The sequence below is a fragment of the Antennarius striatus genome, chromosome 3, assembly GCF_040054535.1.
Source record: "Antennarius striatus isolate MH-2024 chromosome 3, ASM4005453v1, whole genome shotgun sequence".
NCBI classification, from domain to species: Eukaryota; Metazoa; Chordata; class Actinopteri; order Lophiiformes; family Antennariidae; genus Antennarius; species Antennarius striatus.
Genome location: NC_090778.1, coordinates 24,862,519 through 24,885,000, shown reverse-complemented (window position 1 = coordinate 24,885,000; position 22,482 = coordinate 24,862,519). Strand labels below are relative to the sequence as shown.

The following is a 22,482-nucleotide window of genomic DNA, read 5'->3' as shown; positions in this document are numbered from 1 at the left end:
TACAGTTGCTTGTGTCTGCTGTTTATTTCTTGATTGTCTTTCTAATTATGCTCACTGATAGCTACACCGATAAAGCATCGCAGCTTTGTGTAGATAATACCAGTCAATTAAAAATAAAATCCTTCATCACTCGTAATGCAAATCCTTTACATTAAGTCCAGACAACTCTCGTCTCCAGGCCAAATTCTCAATTTTTTACATGGAGATTACACAATAGCGACAAAATGAAAGCCCTCCTCGATGCCAACGCTGTTTTTTTCACACCCTCCGTAATGCCTGCAGTGTGTGATTTTAGATAGCGTGTCAGGATACCAAAAGAGGCATAGATATTTATGAAAGCATCCATCCTCGTGTGTGAGGTTTTACATATTTGTTGAATGCTGCTTTGTAAACATTTAAAATATATGACTTAATTCTTTTCCTTGTGGCGTCCTTCTGCTCAGAGGGGAAGGAGCTCCAGGCTTTTGAAAATAATCAAGTGAATATCCTTTTCTATGAGTCGCCACTAGCTGCTTCTGGCTGCTTTTTGAATTTCCCGCTTGTGGGTCACATCACTACCCCCCTTCTCCTTGTCGCCGCCACGCTAGCTTGTTCTTTAGCAGACATCAAATCGCCATTATTCACAGAAATGACCTCCCATTTTTGCCTTCGGAACTTTTGCACAGGACGGTTGAGGTGCATTTAAGGTGCAACAGTTCCGCCTCAAATAGAATGTGTCAAAGGGCTCGGTTTTTACCACTTCTCCACCCTTCCCCCTCCGCTTCTCTAAAAGTGAAAGTGCTGATTGCTTTAAAACACCATACAGACACATACACAGCCATTATCTATTGTTGGAGAGCACCAAGTAGAGAGCTGGGCCTTTTATCCCAACGGCGCGGCTCCCTCCCACCCTCCTCCCCTGCTGGTTTGTGTATGTCAAAGCTGCGTAATTTGGCCCAACGTATGGCCCAGCGAGACACAGTTAATGAGGGGCTGTTTGAGCGTTAAACGCACATGAATAATCATCGGGGAGCCGGAGCCGTAGAGGAAAGCAGGCAGAGAGATTTAGACATCAGCACATGCAGAGCAGGTCAAGCCACTGAGTGATCAGAGGCGGCGCATAGACACATGTAACGGCGAGAGCGCCACAGATCCAGGCAACGTGCTTAGCAAGCATTCAATCACTGGGACGCATTTACATGTTTGACGATACATGTCTGTCTGGATGCTTGGCAGTGGAAGCATTTAGCCCCATTGAACACGTGTACTGTATGTGTGTGCGCCCGTGTGTGTGTGTAAACATTACACTATTATTTCACATCACCTACGTGCTTTTCCACACATTTCCACCTCAGTCATCCAACTATGACCTTGAAAATAATATTAACTATTTAACATAAAAAACAGCTCAAACTAATGCTACAGAATTAGCGTGTTTGTCGCTAAGGAAGTGGAAGAGTGTTTTTTGAGCATAGATAGCGTTAGAATCCTGTGAGCTCTATTGAATATCCGATGTGGTGGCATTGGCATGTCCAGAAACGACCATCGGTGGTAAATCAGCTTCTGCTTCTCTGCTTTTCATCTCAAATTTGTTGTTGATGCCTTCAGGATGTTGCTAGTTTTAACGATGCCTCGCACGCCAACGCATTCTTTAATTTTAGTCGCCACTGCATCAGAAGAATGAGAGCTACATGAACGAGAGCTGAGGACTGAATCCACATATTACGCCACCTCTGATTTAACACACTAATTAGACCGTTGTGCAGGGGTTTAAACGTGCAGGGATCCCTTTGTTCCAGAATCACTCTGCCCAGCACCAGCTATCAGGGAGAAGGAGTGTTATGGTAAAAGTCAAAACAGGGCCATTCATTTGCTCTTGTTGAGCTAAGTGCATTCTTGGCTCACAGTTGGGGGGCATCGCACCAGACTGTGCGGCTAAAGCCAGAGAACCCATTTGCGGAGGCAAATGTCACCATGTCACACCGCCCTGCATCTCTGCATCTTTCTCTCCCTGGCTGGTACCCTGCCGTGCCCTTCAGCTGTAACTCTTTCTCTGTGTTTACATCTATTTCTCCCTCTTTTCCCCGTCTCCATTTCAATGCATGTCTCACTCTCAAGCCCCTCATCACGTTCAGCTTCCTCTCTCAAATCACTTACTGCTAACCACCGAAGCTTTCTCTTTCTCTTTCCGCGCATTGTATCTGTCTCAACAGCTCTCACAGCTTCTCTCTGTCTCTGTCTCTCTCTCTCTGTCAGTGGTTAGTTTAATTCATGTATGTTTTGCTTATGTTCCTACATTTCATATAATTTGTTTTTGAAATGTGAGTTCCTGTTTGCGTGAATTTCTTTTGGATTTTGTGTCAACGTGACTATCTTGTATTTCGACTTTTATGAATAAAGGTGATTTTAAAAATCAAAATCATATCAATCTCTCTTTCTCTCTAGTTTGATAAGATATACTTTATTGATCCTAAACTGATGAATTCATACACACGCACGCACACACACACACACACACACACACACACACACACACACACACACACACACACACACACACGCACACACAAACTCATCCCCATTCTCTTCCGTCATTACTTTTTTCTTGCCAGTCATCATTCATGTGTAGCTGTAGTTTGTAACTTCACATTGCACTCTTCCCCACCCTTGGTCTCCTCCTCCTCCTCTCCATCCTCCTCCCCCTCTCCTCCCCAGTCAGCCAGTGGACACTGTCTGTTTATAACACTGAAACTGAAGCTTAACTGATGGAGAATAATCAAGGAAAGACCGGAGAGTGATCTTCTTTTTCCCCCTCCCATCACTCATTCCTTCTCTTCCTCCCTGCTCTGTCCTCCGTCTCGCTTCTGCATTTGTTGTGCGACAGAGACTGTTTCATCTTTCCAGTGCCTGTTTGCATTGCAACCAGAGAGCGCCCCACGGTTTGCATGTTGCTGCTCTATCACAAAACCAAACAGCGAGTGTGTGCTTTAGGTCTGGCAAAATGTTTTATAAGGCAGTAACCGGGTGTGTGGAGCTGCCAAGATAATGAATAGGCAACACAGCTCATGCATGCTAATGTTATGTTGTAAGCAGTTTTGTTGACAAGTGCTAATACTTCTTTCATACTATCATCAAAAGCAGCTAATACAACAGCCATTACTCCATAGCACTCCATGCAAGACATGATGGATTGTGACCTTAATATAGGTTAGCCGAGTTTTGAAAGTTAAACAACCTGCAATAAATCACGGAATTATTACAATGCGCTCTAATTGGTTAAGGACTGTTTATTTCCTAAAGAGGTAGGAAAAATTGGGTTTCTGCACTTTTTAATTTGCAAAGTGCATTTTCATTACAAATGGCAGTTTAATATTACCCTCTTTTGTCATGCAAAATACGCAACACACTGGCAATCTATTAATTGGACAAAAATGCGGTGCCAGCGTAAATCCTCCTCCTCTTTCCCTCTGTCTCTCTTTCTCTCTCTCTCTTTTCCTCTCTTTGCACCTCTTGGGTGGTAAGAGCTTGTAACATCTATCAGAACGAGAGACCATGGAGAGAAAAGTTAAGCGCTTTCTTTCACTCCATGCCAGTCCTTACCTGCTGATGAGGAAAAAACCAACAACAATCAAACAGACGAAGTCCAAGTGTGAAGTCAAAATGACAGACATTGTCCCCCTTATGACAAAAGCTTATTAAAAGGTGATAAATGTGAAAGACATGCTCGGTAATCATACCCGTTCCGATTTAGATTTCGGAGTTTGGATCTTTATTGCAGAAGCTGCACATGATCGATAATGTAGAGATGAAGAATTTGAGTTTTTACATTCCACAACCTAAAAAGTTTGTATGTGACACCGTTTTATCAAGGAAAGGGTTTCCTCTTGTAGAGGCGAGATGAGATTGAACCGTTTGGTAAAGTTCAACGCTTCAAGGGTCCCTTACAAGACCTTGTAACCTTGGACCCTCCTGGACAGCATGAAAACCTGAAGTGAATCAGCATCCAGATGGTCATCTGGCTTTTCTGGTCCTGAGTTCAACCTGAGACAGATCGACATAAAGAGTGGAAGCGTGCGCTGAAGAGGTGATCACTCAAATTATTGTTGGATATCAATGATGTCACAACTTCCAGGGTGAAGACAGTAAAGAGTGTAAAGCGTGTGCATGCACTACATTTTAGAGCCATTTAGCATGTTAAATTTCCACATGCATGCTGAGCATTTCTAAAACTAAGTGATGTCTTCATCTTTTTTTGGGATGCGGTGCATCAGTTTTGGAATTGGTACACATCTCTAATTTCTGCTTTTTCGGGAAAATGTCTCCTCCAAACTTTCTCTTTTCGTAGATCTATTGATCCACCATGGAAAACTTTTCAGTTTGTGTTCCCATTGTTGGTCAGGGAGTTTGATTGTAGTCCCATTGTGTGGTCATTGTAGCTTCACGTATGCATTCAAACAACAGGGATCTTGAAAACTGACACTACGCTGGTGTTTGACTCCCTCATGGCAGGATTAGAAAGCATTGCCAGCTGGTTTTGACAGGGTGCCACCCAGACATGTCACCGCTTTCACCCCAGCCAACACGCACACATGCGCAAACACACACACACAGGCATGCAACAGAAAACTAACACACACCCCATATCCCCTTGACGCCATCACTCATCCGTCATTCTTAGATACCTCGTAGACCAATCAGGCGCCGTCTCACGAGACGCTGTGTCACACATTTAAGGATGCATGACAAAGTGCTCCTTGATTTCCCTGTGGCCGCAGTCTACAGCCTGCTCTCTCTTCCGAACACGCACAAAGGTGCACACGTGTGCTTGCACCCGCAACATGTTTTCATATTGGATCGAGGGCTTCGCACCAACGGCTGAGTAGAAGATGCTATGGAAATGAGACAATGATCCATTTACAGCTGTTATAATTGGTGAAAAGAGAGAGGAGGTGTCTTATTTACGGCCAAAAACAACACCACTAACTTTATAGTCAAAACTTTTGAGCTAATGAAACAAACAGCTTTGTACATCCCAGTTCCAACACCATGAAGCATATGAGGATGGCTGTTTGGCACTAAAAGCATCCAACTTTGATGTGTTTAAGATAAACCGCTCAGCCACCAGGTTATTTTAGATTGCACGAGTGTTAAGGGTCTTCTGATACTAATTTCTCCTGCAGCAGAAAAAAAAAACCCCATCTATGGCTGATCAACAATCCCCCAGCAATGAAGCGAAGCTTTTTCTTGGATGATGATGGTTTTCAAACAAGGAAAAAGCTCCGTAGTTGACCTGGGTTCTCACTTTCTCTACCCTCTCGTGTTTTTCTCAGTGTGTTTTTCACTCCATCTTACTTTTCCCCTATCACGGGTGTCTACCGCATTGAGCCAGGCTAAATGGTGGGGCCTGCGAGGCAGAATGCTTTCGCTGTTAAATTAGAATGAGAACGGCATTACTAATAGCGGTAGTCTGTTCAAGTTGCTCGGGTCTGAAAGTTACCTCTACATGACCCACAAAAACAGTGATTTTGCTCAGGGAAAAGGCATTTTGGACCCATTACTCAAGCCATTGTGGATGTGCACTCATATGAAACAAGGTGGGTGAGGGTGTGGGGTAGAGGCAAGGAAAGGTATCGCACCAAAGCTACACGGCAAAGGTAGCTTTTATGCTGGATGAAAGCAAAAGTACAATTGGCGAGAGCTTTCAGGGTCCTGTCTACGGGGGAGGCATACAGTAGTGTTAGAAAGCCATTTGTGCCACACTTTTGCACAATTACAGCCTTTTCTCTAAAAATGCATTGTTTATAATAGGTGACTGAGACGACAATTGCTGTGAAGCATCTTTGAAGCCGGGGAGCTTTGTAGAAAGTCGGCACAATGCACGAAACATGACAATGAAGATGCGCATAATCTTCACGAACCGACGGCGAATCGCCGTTTAACTAGCATTGTGTGCTCTCTTTATAATCACGAATAATACTGTATATGTGCAGGTGTTTTAAAAATCTTTTTATTTGTGCTTTATTGTGTTTGTATTCACAGCTATTTCTGGGTTTACCTTCTTCGCAATAATCACAAAGTACAATGAGCCAGAAGCCCCTCCTCCTTCCAGATGCCTATATCAGTCCCGAACATTAAGCGTCTTCGACCTGATGTTCTGACAGCTGCTGCAAATTCAGGCATCTTTTCCCAGCTATATGAAAACAGTAATTGTTTGTGACACAATGCCTCCGCTTACCCAAAAAAACCAGTACAGTTTTAGACTTACGTGACGATACATCACTCATAAATCAATTTACCAAACCGTTTATTCTGAGCTGGCTTTTCAAGTCTGTTCTGTTTTGGTAATGGAGTAATCCTTTTTAATAGAAAACGCACACACCCACACTATTCTTTCTTACACTGTTTGATGGATTAGCTTTACCACTGAATTCCTCGGATGACATCCTGCAAAGGAAATCCAGGTTTGGTGATCCTGTATTTGCTTTTTCTTCCTTTTCTTTTTTTTTTTCTCTAAGAGCTCAAAACTGCAGACTGGGTGGGCGAATGGTGGTGGGGGTAGAGATACATGATGTTCACAAAAGTTGTTGAGCTGTTGCTAACATTTATGATATCAAATATTTAAACTTGAGCTGAGCTTGAGCTGCTTTTAAGCAACGCAGATGAAGTAAACTCTTTATGCTGTAATGATTCCATACTTTACATGATTAATCTTCATTCTTACAATTAGCCAGAGAGGTCGGAGGTCAAAATGAATCATAGCAACAACCTCCAACAATAGGATTCATCACCTTTCGGCTATTCGTCTTTCATCCCTCCCTACCTGCCTCACGTCCACATCCACAGGTGGAGTGTTGGGGTCGGGTGGAGCTCAGGTGTGCTGCAGACAAAGGAGAAGAGAGTGTGAGTGAAGATACTGTGACCACATCTATTTATCTCCACCCGCCTATGGCTAAAACACCGGCGTTCTCCATTCAGCAACCCGTTGCTGTGTTCTATAACCAATCCCAAGGCGTGACACTGGAAAGGGAAAGTACCTGCAGCCGCGTTCCGCCCGGCCTCAGGTGTGACAGACGGGCCTATCAGCAAACGACGTGAACACCTGGCTCGGAAAACAACAGCCAAGATTTTGCTCCCATGTTGTGCTGTCTGAATCAGCTATTTGTTGTTTTGTCTTTTCACTTTGGATTAAGGCCAAAAAGAAAAAGGATAGATTTGGAATGGCTGAACTCCACCGTTGGGTTCATCTCTTTCTGTAAAACTGAACACAGTTTTGTAAAAGGACTACCAGCAGATATAGTTAAAAAAAAGAAGAAGAAAAAACATTCAGTCATGCACACACACATTATACATGTGTGAGGGTTGAAGGGGGAAGACACAACCTCCCACAGACACACCTTTTCACACACTTCACACCTTGGGAAGATCACTATCCCGAGGATTTATAGATCCTAATAGGCATTCCTTGCAGTGTCCTGGATGGGATGTCAGAATTGATGGCATGCAGACTTTTATTACCTGGTATGGTGTGTGTAATTAGGTTAAATAGATGGGGTTGGACACGCATGGTAAAGGCTACATTTCTCACCCCCGGCTAGATTTATTGGCCGTGCTCTGCTCTCCGAGATTTGCTCTAATGCACTCATTTGCATGGGGGCACATGTAGCTGATGTGTGTATTACTGTTATGTCAACTGCTAAGCACAATAACGAGGGCCAGCTTATGAATAGTTCGGTTCAGTCTCTGGTAACGGCCCGGCCCGCCAACTGCCTATTAGCTATGATATGAAAGCTGCCTTGGCAAGTGTTGGATTGATACTTGACACATCGAACAAAGCTCATTGTCATTGTAATTACTATACGTTGAGTCTTAATTTCATGGTCGTCCATATTGCCAGCGTGATAGGGCTGTCTGTTACTTACATCTTCAGTAACAGCTGTCTATTCAGCCAGTGTACCCGTCCGCCTTTCATATGTTCAACAGTCTCAAATAACGACTTCATAATGACTATAATCACTTCAGATGTAATTATAATACATAGCCATTGGTACAATTAAACCGTATTTTCTGAAGAAACATACCAATCTTTTTCTTCCACCAGATGTCCAATCAAGTGTAAATCACAGATAAACTAATAGCGGATGACTATATGTGTTATGACCCGTTCATTGAATAGACTTTAAAAGGAATCGCTTTATACTAGTTACTCTGTCATTTGCTGGAGGGTCCGTCCCATCTGTCCGATAAGGACAAGCTGATAATGAAGTGTATTTGATGAAGTAAGTTGATAATGAGCGCAAGCCGGCCAGCGGTAATGACAGTGGATGAGTGGAGATGGTGGCAGTAGCCTGGAGAGGTGGATGTTACTGTTCAGACTTTCCTGACCTTCACAGATCCAAGTTTCCCCTCCAATACCCATCATCAGATTGAATCATGGAGGGGGGCGTGTACGCTTGTGCGCGAGCGTGGGTGCAAATATGGCAGGATGATCTCATTCACCAAGGTCTACCCCTCCCGGTTTTGGCGGGCAGGGGGCGGCTTGGGGGGTTGAGGTGGAGGGGGAACAAAAATAATCTTGCAAAGAGGAACGTTCGCATTCACACGCGTTCATGCACGCAAACCCGCCTCCGACGCCAAGGCCACCGGCTCGGAGCAGCTGAACCATGTTACTTCACACACACACACACACACACACACACACACACACACACACACACACACACACACACTGGTTCAGACTCCAATTTCCTTGAACCTGGCTACTTGGCTGTGCGTCAGGACAAGCTCTGTAAGCCCTCCACTGGGATGGGGGGTGCACAGTAATGCAATTTGTTTAATATCTCCGGCATCCCCGTCCTTCTCTCTGTCCATCTACCTGTCTTTATTCTCTCTCCTGCACGCACTATTTTTTTCACCTCATTCGCTCCCTCTTTCTTTTTATTCCCCCTTGTTTCCTCACGCTCAAGTACTACACGCTCACTGCTTTCTCTCTGTCTGTTATCCCCTCCGCCAGGCTAGGAGACACCACAGAGGGGTCTGCTGAAGACAGGCCCCATTGACAGGCAAGAGTGGCAGTAACTTATTGTCTATTGATGGAGTGTGACAAATCATGTGGGAAAGCAGGGGTGCGTGGCAGCGAGAGCCGGGGTGTTGAGTACGTGAACGCGATTGCGTGTGTGCGTGCATCTCAGATGTATGTGTGTGTGTATGTATGCATGTATGCCCGCATGCATTTTGCGCCTTTTCCCAATCTATGTGTGTGTGTTTGTGCGTAACATCTTAGTGTGGGGCAGGCGGGCATAGCCGAGACCCTTCACAGCTCATTTAGCCCAAATGGGGCCACCTGGGTGGTGAGGGAGCTCAGCGGGGCGGCCCTGGCACTCCGGAGCCCTGCTGACAGCCCCCAAATATAGGGGCTCCATCAGCCTATTAATCAACACAGCCACTCTTGACAAATCACCACAACTATGACCTAATGAAAGGGCGAGAGAGGAAGGAGAGGAAGGAAAGAGGTAGAGACATAATGGAGGAGGTGGAGGGACACAAAGAGTATGTGGATGAAGGTGGCGGGGCTATAAGCACGAGGCTAAGAAGTGATGGAAAGAGCACTGGCTTAATGAAAAGGAAATGAAAGAAGGAGTAGCATGACATTGCGACTGACAGTGCAGGCCATGAGGGTAAGCCATGAGGTAATGAGAGGAATGAATGCTAACCCAGTTGTCATCCTTAGCCGATCCTCGAGTTCTCCCGTCCTACGCGCAACAAAACCAGCCGATTTGTTATAAAAGCGCAAATGACACACTTCAAAATATAACAGAGTGGATTAAGAAGCGGCTCTGCGTCGCCGGAAAAATAAATCAAACTACAAACGCTTTCCAGACACTTTTTTTTTTTTTTTTTTGCAGATGCTCCCAAGCAAATTAGAGGTAAGAAGACTTTTGAGTTTGAAAGCAAACAACATTGATGTATGTCTCCTTCTATGGTTCCCACCCTAAGGTGAGCCAGCATCTAATCTCTCCTCCACCAATCTCAGGTCCAAATCACATTAGCTGGGATCAGAGGTGAAACCAGAGCTTTTCAACAGCAGCCTGTTCTCACTAATGAACCCCCATGGCCATTCACCGCATATTACAGCCACACTGAGTGAGGGGGAGAAACTTTTGCAATAATCATTATGTAATTGCACAATGCCTGAGTTCCCATTGCCCTGACATTTCCAAAGCTCGATAGCAATATCTTTATGCTTTCTATGGGGAATACGTTTGTACTGGCTCTACTGTATATGATTGATGGATTTCTGAGGGCAGGCAATCTGCTTTATTGTAATTATGTAGCGCATTGTCCGTCTGAACTTAATATACACAATATTAGTTTATTTACAATTAATCCAATGTTGTGAACGTGGATCGACTCAGTTGTCATTGATTGAGTTTGTATAAGTGACCCAGTTGTTAAATGGCTCAACCAACCCTGACTCTCACCCCTCTGGTCAGTATCACCACTACCATACACACACATACACACAAACACACCCACACACCCTCAACCATCATTCAATTGTGACAAAATCTGCATCAAATACAGAGCTCTTCTTTCATTTCCAAAATAAACATGCAGCTTGTAGTGAATATTGCATCCGTCTGCCAGGATGGTCCAACCATGGGATCTATGTTATGTACTAAGCTCAGCCTGTCAGATCCATTGACTGCCCCAGGATGGAAGGCCCGGAGAGAGCATCAACAACTGTATGCTCCTTCCATCCATTACATAGCTGTGGTGAGACTATAACAGCTATGCCTTCTGGGTGTGAGGAAGAAAAAAGCCCTCTACGCATATTGTCAGGCATGCACACAATCTCCTCCCAATTCACAGCGATCAACGTTCATTGGTGAAGGAGTTATAGATCGCACGTCTACGTGTTCGGATCCATCGCCACTGGATTCTTCATTGACCTCAAGGCGTTTCTGGTCTCTGTATCGAATCAGGTGCATCTGTTTCCTTTCGCATGGATATTAATTCAAACCTTTGATAAGCTTCCATCTCACCATCTGACCCATCCACTGATTTAAAAATGCTAATGTGGGCAAGGCCGCATTTGCATCGCACCGAAATTCCAACATCCTTTCAAAAGAGAGAAAATGACTGATGTGTTCTGGCATTTAATGATGGTGATGACGGTAGCCTCCCCCTGTAAAGTAGTGCCCCTCACCCACAGTCCTGACCTACACCGCACTTATACTTTACCGTCAATAATGTACTTAGTTCTTTCTGGTACATTAGCGCCACAAATGAATTAAAGTGTGGGCATGTGCAGCATGCATGCAAAGCAGGGAGAGTTTAAACCTGTACGGATAAAAGTTAGAAAATGGACTGTTTCTGTGATGTATGTGATTGCAACCAAATCAATCAATGAGTGATGATGTTACCGCACTTTTTTTTTTCATAGAATTTGACGGTGTTTGTGTTGTGGTTGTGTGAAATGCAGCGCCGCCCGAGGGCTGTTGGTAAGCCTATGAGTGTGTGCAGATGTACGCACTCAGGAGTCGACAATAGACCTTTCCAGCATCGCATCCCCGCAAGGTGAGATGCGAGTTAAAAACGTCTCTTCATCGCCTCCCCTTATCTCTTTCACACCGCTGTTGGCAGCAAGAAAGGGAGAAAAACCAAGAGAGAGAGCATTATAATTTTATTATAAGGACAGAGGGGGGTAAAATAGAGCACGAGTGATAAGGATCTGCAGATTAGGATGAAGCAGAACAATAAATTATGCAAAGTGTTTGAAAACACATACAGCTATAATTAAGTGTCATTTAATTTTAAATGAGGTGACGGCAAGGATTTATTTATCTCCTTAACCCCCTAAAACTGCCATTAGCATCGTGGAAAAGGAACTGTTTGAAATGGTAAGAGAGTGAAGCCCCGATCTGATGCGTGGTAATGGAGCGCCGCCAAACCAAAGACTTGAGACGCACAATCGCGCACACATACAGACACATATACAGGCACAATAAAACCATAGTGGCCCAGTGCTAATATTGTCACTGTGAATGGAGCAGGAATGCTACTATACTTACAGTAGACCCCTTAGATAATCATTTCAGTGAGGATGACCTGGAAGCTGGAACCTGTTCTATTTCTTCCAAAGCAAATCTGTTTTGGTATATCGATTGATGATGTAGGATTTTTTTTCTTATAGTATAGTGCCTCTCTCTGCCTGATGTTCCATTACACCTGCGCTGGAGAAGAAAGTCCATTAAAACATGAGTCTACTGCAGTTACCTTGATGTGATGTGTGGGCAGCCATTATTTCTGATGAAAAGGTTTTCAGTAAATAACCTCGATGATGCAGCTACATCACTGTGCTTTCTTCCCGTGTGATAGTCGTATGCATTTGCTTGATTGTGCAAAAAACCTCAATAATGTTAAGTTTAATCCCTATACCTAAGGCAAACCACGTAAAAAGCATTTCTGTCCCTGCATATTCTGCAGTATTATTACAGCATGCATGGATTGGATATATGGGATTAGTTAGATAGTTTACCTATGAATGAGTTACAATATCATCTGCACAGCTCTAAAAGCTAATTAAGCTTGATTAAGCTTGATTACATTTGAAATCCAACATTTATTGACATTTATTTCATATTTCCTAGCACACTTCATGGTGTGTCAAAGTTTTGCATTGTTTTCAACTCTTGGTGTAACATTATTCCCACACATCTGTTGTTTCACACCTCAATATATCAGCGCAAAATGAACCACGCCAGCAACTTACCCAACTAAGCCGCTACACAATCCATAAAAAAAGTGGAATATGCTGAATTATGCAATTTATTCACAGCGGCTATGAAAGTGAAATGTAGCTGGGTTGAACAGAAGTTTTGCCAGATCAACGTCTGGGAGTGAGGCCTTTGTCTGAGAGCAAGACACAGTTTCCCCAACCCTCAGCGCTCCTTAGTAGATTTCACAGTTTATATATGCACAAATGACAAAGAGAAAATACTGAATAAGAAATGGACTATTTCCTGGCAGCAGATGGAGATGAAACCTTTCTCTTCCCTCTGTATGTTGTTCAGTGGGGAGATAGCATGAGTGAAATCTTGTTCTCTATGTTTGTACTTGCATGTGTGAGAGGAGGGAATCTAAAGCTACTGACTGTTTATCTGAATCACCTTTGTTCATTAATTCATGACTGATATTGTATGCGTTTGGTGAGAATATTTAAAGGATAGGATTCAGATCCAGACGCCCGACTCTGAGCGAAGCGGTGTATCATGGAAGGCTTTAATGAATCTTTTCTTAAAGTATCTTAGCACCTGCAGACGATCTGGTGAAAGAGGAGGTTGGAATGTTGAGCTAAAGGTTCAAGTCAATCGTAGACAAAGACTGATGAGGGCAACAAGTTACGCTAGGCGAGAGGCCGGCGGTTTTCATGTGGTGAAAGCAGGAGATGGAAAATAAGGTGAATCTTTGAAGATGACTGGCATCACAGATCTCAGACTATTCAAAAACCAATTAAGGTGAATTTGTAAATAGAAAGCAGATGAGCTGATGAGGGATTTAGTGGAGAAACACAGCTTTAAATAACCTGGAAACATTACAAGAAGCCAGGGAGTAATGAGGGTAACAGCTGGGACGATGGCAGGATGGTCTTCCTTTGTGTCATTGGAGCTGGTGTATGACATGATGTTTGCAGTCATGTCCGGATTTATTTGCATTTGTATCTTTGTTCAAAGCGAAAGCCCTTTCTTCACTCCTTCTTCCTGCCACTTATTTATCCCACTCCTTCCATCTCTCCCCCTATCTGTCTTTCTTTTCGGTTCATGGGGAAGATACACTGCCACCATCGAGATTTTTGATGTCGGCGACCTGGAGGTGCACAGGAAGCTTTAACAGGCACCCTGCCTGCCAGAGTGAATGACTGACTCGCGATTGCCCAGCTAACTTAGCCTCTTTACATTACTGTGGTAACACACAAGGTTGATGGGAGGATAGAAGGATGGCGACTGATGAAGAGGCTGGTCAGAGCCATTGAACCATGGGTAGTCGTAGACTGCAGTTATTTAAAACTGAAACTGCGTTGGTACACAGGACGTCTCAAAGCTATAGTATTGCATCCACTGCCGTTGTGTTCACCATTGACATGACCTCTGGGGCTTTTTACAGTAAAGGAGATTTGTTTGCAATAATATCTTGTGCCCTTGTAGCTAATCAAAAGTGAAATGTTGTGTTAGGGTTAAAATATTGAATTCAAAGGAATATCTAGCTTCTTAGATTGTCTGAATTCTTGACAAATCCTGATTGTAATCAAGCTAACTGTTTGACACAATCTTTATATTAATTTGACATCGCCCAGCCCTAAGTTGGACTCATTTTTTGGTCCCTTTTTAAAAATAATTGTTGTTCTTCATACGGTGAGTTTGAGACGCTGTGTCAGACAGTTGTCAGGTATACATAGGACACCGCTGAAAGGTGCCAAGGTGGTTGGATTCTTTAATGAAGGGCCTTGCTGTAATGATTTACAGTAGCTCAAGTGAGAGAGGTCACACACACACACACACACACACACACACACACACACACACACACACACACAAAACACACACACACACACACACACACACACACACACACACACACACACACACACTCAAAACCGTGTCACAAGTTCCTCTCAGGTGTTGTTTCAGTGAAAGGTGCCAGCCGGCTCAGCCGAGCTCCTAACAAGAGCCAAAAAGTTCAGAGACCGAGGAAGAAAAAAGAAGGGTGAGGTAAGGAGAGGGAGAGTGGGTGAGGAGGGGGAAGGAGATAAGAGGAGCATCCGTGTGGAGTAGTCAGCCACTCCACCACTCTGACCAACAGATGTTGGATGTGTGCACTTGGCAGGGGTTTGGTTATTTGTTGTTTGTGTATAATAATACATTCACAAACAGCAAGGATTCTAAATTGGACCTCATCTTGTCAAACACCTAGACCTCTCACCCACTTCGCCCCCCACCCACCCCCACACCTAAGATTTGATAAATCTTACCCACTTAGGCGCAGCGAGCCTATTTGAGGAATGTACCAAACTGTGTCCAATATACCAGTGCTCACAGTCACACTATGGTGGACAAGCAGCCTAATGATGTCTGAAATACCGGCACAACTGCTATGATATGCTGTGATAATTGCTACCCTCCTGTCTGCAGTACAAATAAATGTGGAATTGGTTGGCAAACACATTAATATGGAAATGTCTACATTAATTTGGAGCATGGTCTAAATTATTCAGTAATTAAACCATGGTAAATTTGCACAAACTTCCCCCCTAGATGACGAGAGAGAATGGCGAGGAGCTAGAAGCGGCCACATTGAGGGATTTGAAATATGTCGTCACGTGATTTGAATACGTAATTGTAATTCTCTAAATTGCAAAATGGTATTATAAGAAACTGGTATTCATGTGCGTTTATCTAACCAAAATGAGAGAGTTGCATGAAGATGAGCCCTTGCCGTGAGCGTTAAGAAGGTAAGACACTTCTGGGAAAGTTCATTTTAATCCAAAAAAATGTCCTGGCAAAAAAATATCTCAAATTGTGACATATTTCTTTTGTTTTTAGATATGTGGCAGATGAAGTAGATACAGTAAGACGCAGAAGCTTTACTGTAAAGCATTTATAATTTCAGGAAACACAGAGGTGTCACTTTTTAGAGTCTCGAATACTATTCGAGATCTAGATGGTCATGAGACCTTATCTCCAGTCCCGTCTCTCTCCTCCTCAACCAACCTCCCTCTGCTTTTGTATGCCTCAGTGTGTGTGTGTGTGTGTGTGTGTGTGTGTGTGTGTGTGTGTGTGTGTGTGTGTGTGTGTGTGTGTGTGTGTGTGTGTGTGTGTGTGTGTGTGTGTGTGTGTGTGTGTGTTTGGTATATTTAAGGAAAAGGCTCTTTGTGCTGTCTGACGTGCAGGACTTATCATTGCTTGGATTCTAACTTTAAAACCGGAGGGTGTTTGAAGTTTTGCTTTTGAGTGTCCCTCTGTTTGCGTGTTCGAATGTGTGTGTGAATGTGAGTGTGTGCATGCCTCTGAGGTCGGGTGCGTCGCTGAGTTTCTACGCCGCAGCACGTACAAGCGTGTCGACTTGCTGTGGATGTCCTTTCAAAGGGCCCTCACAAATGTCCAAGACCCTTTGATCAGGCGTTTTAAGACTCGCCCGCTCTCAACGGCCCTCAGGATGGGAGAGTGCGTGCCGAGTGGTAGACAAGGCTGGTTGGACATGGATGAGACTGGATTTGACCCCCCCCCTCACCTTCACACACACACATACACATACAAACGGAACAAAAGTGTACCCCGATCTAAATCAGGGTACTTGCGATCGATGCAGTGTTGCACAGATGCAGACATTTGTGTCTGTGAGTTATTCTTGTATTATTTTTTTAATGCATGAGGTCAAAATGTCATCAGAACATAGAAATTGCTCAGAAAATTAACATTTGTCTGCTTCATTTGAGTTAGTTGAGCTGGACAGGTTTCAAGGTTGAGGTCACAAAGTTTATATTTCCTTCCTCTTGAGTATTGCATGCTTATTTGTGTACTTCTGTGCTGAACACGGCGACGGCAGAGATGACCTGCTCGGGTTCACGTTGAAGAGAATTTGCTTTGATATTGCATATTTTTTTAGTTCTCTGTTGACTTAGTGCCTTTCTTGTCAGTTTTGAGCGGACATGGGCTGGGATTGAGACGGATTTCAGGTGGGGTCTAATTCTGAGTGGCACCACCACACCACACAGGGATACTGTAGACCTGACACTGAGTTGATCTGACAATAGCATGGATCAGTGTTGCGGATAGTGAGTCAGAAGGTAGAGCATAATCCCTTCTGTCAAGTTTCTATCTCGTCAATATTCAAATCCATCCGGCTGTCCAATGGCTGTCAGTTACAATATCCCTCTGGCTCATAGCCTAGCATAGGCACATATCTAAATTGAATTGGATGTTTGCGTCTTGGTGGAAATTGAGTTGAAGAGATGACCCCACTGCCCTGTATTGTGAACTTGTCAGTTACCCCGGCTGGACCAGATTCTTATGTACAATATCCATTTCTAACCAGTAACTTACATTTTTCTTTCCTTTTTTAATACAGTAATGAAGTTTCTCAATTTTCTTTTAAGTAGTCTTTTGTTTGCTATGGTAGTTTAGAACATGTACACAATCATTTGTGATACCACATTATTTCCTAAACTAGTTTATCAGAAGGCGGGACCGTGGCGCAGTGGGTAGCCACTGCTTCTCACCTGCTGGGTAAAGCTCCAGCAACCCCCGTGACCCGCGAAAGTGGAAACAGCTGTTAAGAAGATGAATTCATACATTCATTCATTTTCGCTTGTTCCGCTGTCGCGGGGAGCTGGAGCCTATCCCAGCTGGCATGGGGCGTGAGGCGGGGGAAACTCTGGGCATGACGCCAGTGCACCGCTGAGCCACACGCAGACAGACAAACACACATACACACACTCAAACACAACGGGCAATTTTGTACTGGCCAATCAACCTGAAGCCCATTTTTTTGGAGGTGGGAGGAAGGAGGGAACCCAGAGAGAACCACGCAGACACGGACGAATGAATTAATGAATGAATTAATGGTTTATCATATTTAATTGTTAAACAGTTTCATTTTACAAGGATATTTTTGACAGAGAATGGATGCAAAGTGAATGGATAGAAGAGAGGGAACTATATCCTCTCGTTTCCTTCAATATATTGTGTGTAAAACAACTTAATGATGTCCTTAGTCCACCGACCTGTAATATTAACCACACCTGACAGCTGAGATAAACAAACTGCAGTATTTATATTGTTAAAGGTTAGGCGCTTTAATTAATGAATTAATTATTTTGAAAGCAAATGTAACACCGTCCTGCCTGTTTGAGAATAACTAATGAGGGGGAGGCGGAGTCAGCTGGGGCGTTATTAATGTAAAGTCTTCCACGATGAAGAGCAGCCTCTCCGCCAAAACCCTCATGCTCGGGGGGAAAGCCATCACTGTCCGGGACGCCAAGCGGCGGCAGGGTTTTTCAGGTGAAAAATGATCATTCATATATCACAGAGTCGGTTATGTAGTGTTGCAGTGTGTGTGTGCGTGTGTGTGTGTGTGGGTATGTGTGTGTGTGTGTTGTGTTTCTCAGCCATTTTTAGCGTTAGTCTCGGGTGATGACGTAGAAAGTCAACGTTATGCGAACAGCTCTACTGTCCTCATCCTGAGTCCTTCCACCTTCAACCGTCTTCTGCTTACTTCACCATATCTACCTGAAAAGAAAAGGCTGCTTTTAAACTTATTCTGCTCAGATTGAACTTTTTTTGGTGGAACTTTCTTGCCAATTGCCAAAACTTCACCAAATTGTTAGTTACAAAATAAAAAAATAAAATCATTCGGGTTTTTTTCTCTTGTCCCAGTTCACACAACAGTCTGCTAGATATACTCTGGTTCTAAGGGTCCAAAACTGACAGGGTGGAACAATAATGGACTCTTACAGCTTCTCTCCCTCTCTTGCCACCTCTTTCAGTCCCTTTCTTCCCACTTCTCTGATATTGCCCTGGCATCCACGGAAAGGCCTGACCTTTGGAAAGTTTAGCACTTTAAATATTTAGGCTTGGGTTATGATGGATCCTCCAGGCCCCGCGGCAATGTGCAAAGCCTCTGATTAGGACTGCTGTCAGAGTCATTTAGCCAAGTGTCTGGCTGTCAGTGGCGTTCTCTGTTTGACAGGCAAGCCTTTTAAACAAACAGTGGTCCCAGTGGCAGAGCGGGCTGGGAACCCGGCACGGCACAAACATCCAACGCTCTGAGAGAAACCACTAAACCCACTGACAGCTGCAGAGGAAACCACGGGCCACTGTCTCCTGTGATCTTTTGAGCACTTTGTCTTCCTGCTCGCTTACTCTCTTTCTTGCAGTCGGTACTTAAACCTCAGTCCATTTTGTTTTGTTTCTTGTCCTTTTCCCCCTCTCCCTGTCGATATTCCCTCTCTATTAGAGCTCACGCCTCATAGGTGTTCTCTGTCCCCAGGAGAAGCACAAGTCAAGCATTTAAAGTTTCATCTCTGAGTTCTGAGTGAGATGTTACTGACTTGACTCCCTGGATGATCCCCGAACAGGGTTTACGCTCTTAATTTGTCAAACATCACCCCTCATTATCAGCTGGAAATCAGGATGGATGCTCTTTGTCTCACGCCGTCGTCGTCTCACGATCGTCGACGACGCACGCGTTGAAATACATCCCATCCAGCCATTTCATCTCACTCCCAGACAATCTCCCGTGGCATCAATCCTGTAAATATACGAGTCTTAATATGTGTGTCCTATTCTGTATTCAGAGAAAGAGCCGAGTCAGCAGCTCCAGTATTAAAGCATGAGAAATGAGCAGAGCCCATAAGAATTAAAGAAGAAGAAGAAGAAGAAGAAGAAGATACACTTTATTGATCCCCTAGGGGAAATTACATTTGTCACTCAGGTGTTTGTTACATTTTTTGTGTTAGTTTTTCACACTATGTATGTACAGGCCCCTGAAACAACCACAGCACACAAAGGGGCCTGTAATCATGCAGTTAGTATACAAACACAACACAACACAACATCAAGCTGTACATTGGGAGGCAGAGTGACGGGCAGCAGCTTCCTGGAGTGCGCCCCAATAGAGCAGCTTGTAAGGGGGACGGCACCTTGCTCAAGGGTGCCTCGGCAGTGGCTGGGAGGTGAGCTGACGCCTCCCACCGTCAGCTCACACTCCGGAGATGTTCTGGCGGGAGCGGGAATCGATCCACCGATGGCTGGGCGATCTGTCTTCAAGACCTCTGCTCTACCGCTGAGCCACTGCCGCCCCGTAAGGCTCTCCTTATTAAGATGTAAATTCTGGGAGAAAAACTTGCTAAAAATGAGGAAACAGTGAAGTTGTTGTCAACTTTAGCCGACATATACAATTTTTTAAGATGCACTGTTGATTTGCAGTTGCTGAAATGGGACGCACACGGCAAAAGCACCTTGTGTGTTTTTCAGCTCATTATCAGCTTGAGATCAACGGATACCAACAAATAGGCCACCAGTGCTTTGTGGAACAATTTACACTTTTGGTGGCATTACCTAGCGACACTATGCACGCCGATGATGTTGTAATGTTGTGTGCGCTTCCTCTTTTCTCCCACTCTCTCCACCTCTTCTTCTATCTCTCTCTCATTTCAAATTTGCACTTAACACCTTCCTGGGGAAAGGCTTCTCATTCATCAATGGTGTTTGTCCCGGTGACAAGCAGGGCGCCTCCTGCATATCAATATCAGCTAAGACAATGCTGAGCCTGTAACCTTCAGCTAAATGTCATTCTGCTTAATCCTATTTGAAAATTAAACATTGAAAAACCTTTAGCGTACCTTCCTGTCTTCCTTCCTCTCTCGTTCCCCTCCTTTATTGGTTGCCATTCCTTCAGCTCTCCATTCTCACTCGCTCCCCTCTGTGCTCTCTCCCTTTCCACGCTGACATTTGTGTTGTTTTGTTTGTGCGAATGTTTGTATCCCATAATGGTTATTTAGTGGAAATGATTTTGATTTTATGTCACTGAAAAAAAAATAACATAGGGGCAATTTGTCTGCCCCAGTAGTCATCTGCATTCCTCCAACAGAGTCTGCAGCAGTCATCAAGAGCAGACCTAACTACTTTTCTATTTGTTCTGTCTTATTTGAGACACAAAAATTACCCAGAAAAAAGAGAAACTGCCAGCCAAAGTTGTGAGTGGAGAGAGAATGCAGTCACATGAGAGGAAACCGCTTTGTCAAAGCTGCGTATTTACATAAACAGATCCTCCCCATGCAGATGCTAATTACCCCACTGATGGTAGTCGAGAAGCAGAGGAAGAAGATGTCTGATTTGACCAGATACACGCTATGACAGAGGCTGAAACTTCATCAAGTGCAGCACTGAGAGGCCCGCCTCTTAGTATGCATGAAACACATGCATGGTATAGTTAGTGTTTTACCCCCTCCTATACACGTTTACACTTCACACACGCACTCAGCATGAAAGGAGACGCAGAGATTGCGATGAAAATGCGATCATTTGCAGTCCGACAGATTTAATTCTCCTTTGGAAGTGGTCCGATGTGATGCATTAAAACGGCCTTCGGCCGCCTCTCCATTCGGGGTTTTGATTGACCACAGTCGTTCATCAAGACATTCCATTGAAATACGGAACCTGACTTAGAACGTGGCTTTCTTAATGTGTTGAATCAGATGCCCTTCCTCCACTATCAAAGCCCAAATATGATCTGATCTATTGGAACATATTGTAGAGCCAGTTTCCTCTTTGCTAAAGTGAGTCACTTCTTATAACAAGCATTGGACTGAAAGAAAAGGCGGCAGCCGGTAAAATAATTTACTCTCTTCCTTCACCGCTGTCTTATTTAATGTCTTGCTGAACAAATACTATTTTTTTTGCCTGAGCGACAAACCTAAACAAAGGGGAAGACAATACTCTTATAACTTCCTGGTGAAAGAGTGGTGTGGAATTTAGTGCAACAGGCCGCTCCCCACTCTGCATCTAACTGTACCAGAATCGTTTCTTCATACTTGAACATAAGTTTGCTCACAATGCCATCTCATCGATGTTAAACATCAGATGTTCTGTCTCTGTTTTCCAGGTGGGAGATGCAGGACGGCGCGGAGGTGGATGATGAAGACAAAGCTATGGTCGAAGAACTTCAGGAAGCCTATTTGGTTTGCTCCTGCAGCCCTGGACCACAGGACCCTCTTGAAGCTGATGAGACACAAGCAAATCCGACCCAGGGGGAAACAACCATCTGATATAAACGCTGCCCAATAACAGTCCATGCAGTTCGGATTTTTTATCACATTGTAAATGCTGGCTTGTAATATTCATTCGCAGCTCTCAAGGTAGTAGTGTGTGAATGCGTGTGTGTGTGTGTGTGTGTGTGTGTGTGTGTGTGTGTGTGTGTGTGTGTGTGTGTGTGTGTGTGTGTGTGTGTGTGTGTGTGCATGTGTGATAAAACATGAGTGGGAGAGAGGACAAGAAACTGCAGAACAACAGAAAGAGTGAGGAGACGGTGCCTCCTTCTTTATGCACAACCCTCAGACAAACGCTCTCTGTGCTTTTCTATACAGCGTCAGATGCATTTCATCTTTTTGGGAGCACATCTCCAAAAAAAATCAGCTCTGGGAAAACAGAGAGCCTGGATTTGTTTGCCTGGGACAAGATGCAACTGTGTGATCACACAAGATTTTTATTTTTTTTACGGGAAAGACTGTAAAGACATTGGTGTCAGCATACTTCCTCCTGGTTCCTGAAATCAGACATCAAATATTATGATTTAGAAGCAGGATGATGTATGTTTTTATCACACCGTGTCCCAAAAATCTGCCCCACTCTGTAATATCAGTCGGTATTTTGTGCAAACTGAGGAAACATTTATTTTATGTGTAATACGATTGCTCGGTATACTTTTCCAAGTTTGTCCTCATTTTAT

At 44.0% G+C, this 22,482-nt stretch overlaps 1 protein-coding gene across 2 annotated transcripts in view; it reads left to right on the top strand.

The window, feature by feature from the left end:
- kiaa0825 (KIAA0825 ortholog) overlaps positions 1 to 22,482 on the top strand; it is a 98,109-nt gene extending 75,627 nt beyond the window's left edge. For both annotated transcript variants that reach the window (XM_068310624.1, XM_068310625.1), the window contains one exon: positions 21,640 to 22,482. In XM_068310624.1, coding sequence (XP_068166725.1) covers positions 21,640 to 21,802 — 163 coding nt within the window. In that variant the 3' untranslated portion in view covers positions 21,803 to 22,482. The remainder of the gene's footprint in view (positions 1 to 21,639) is intronic.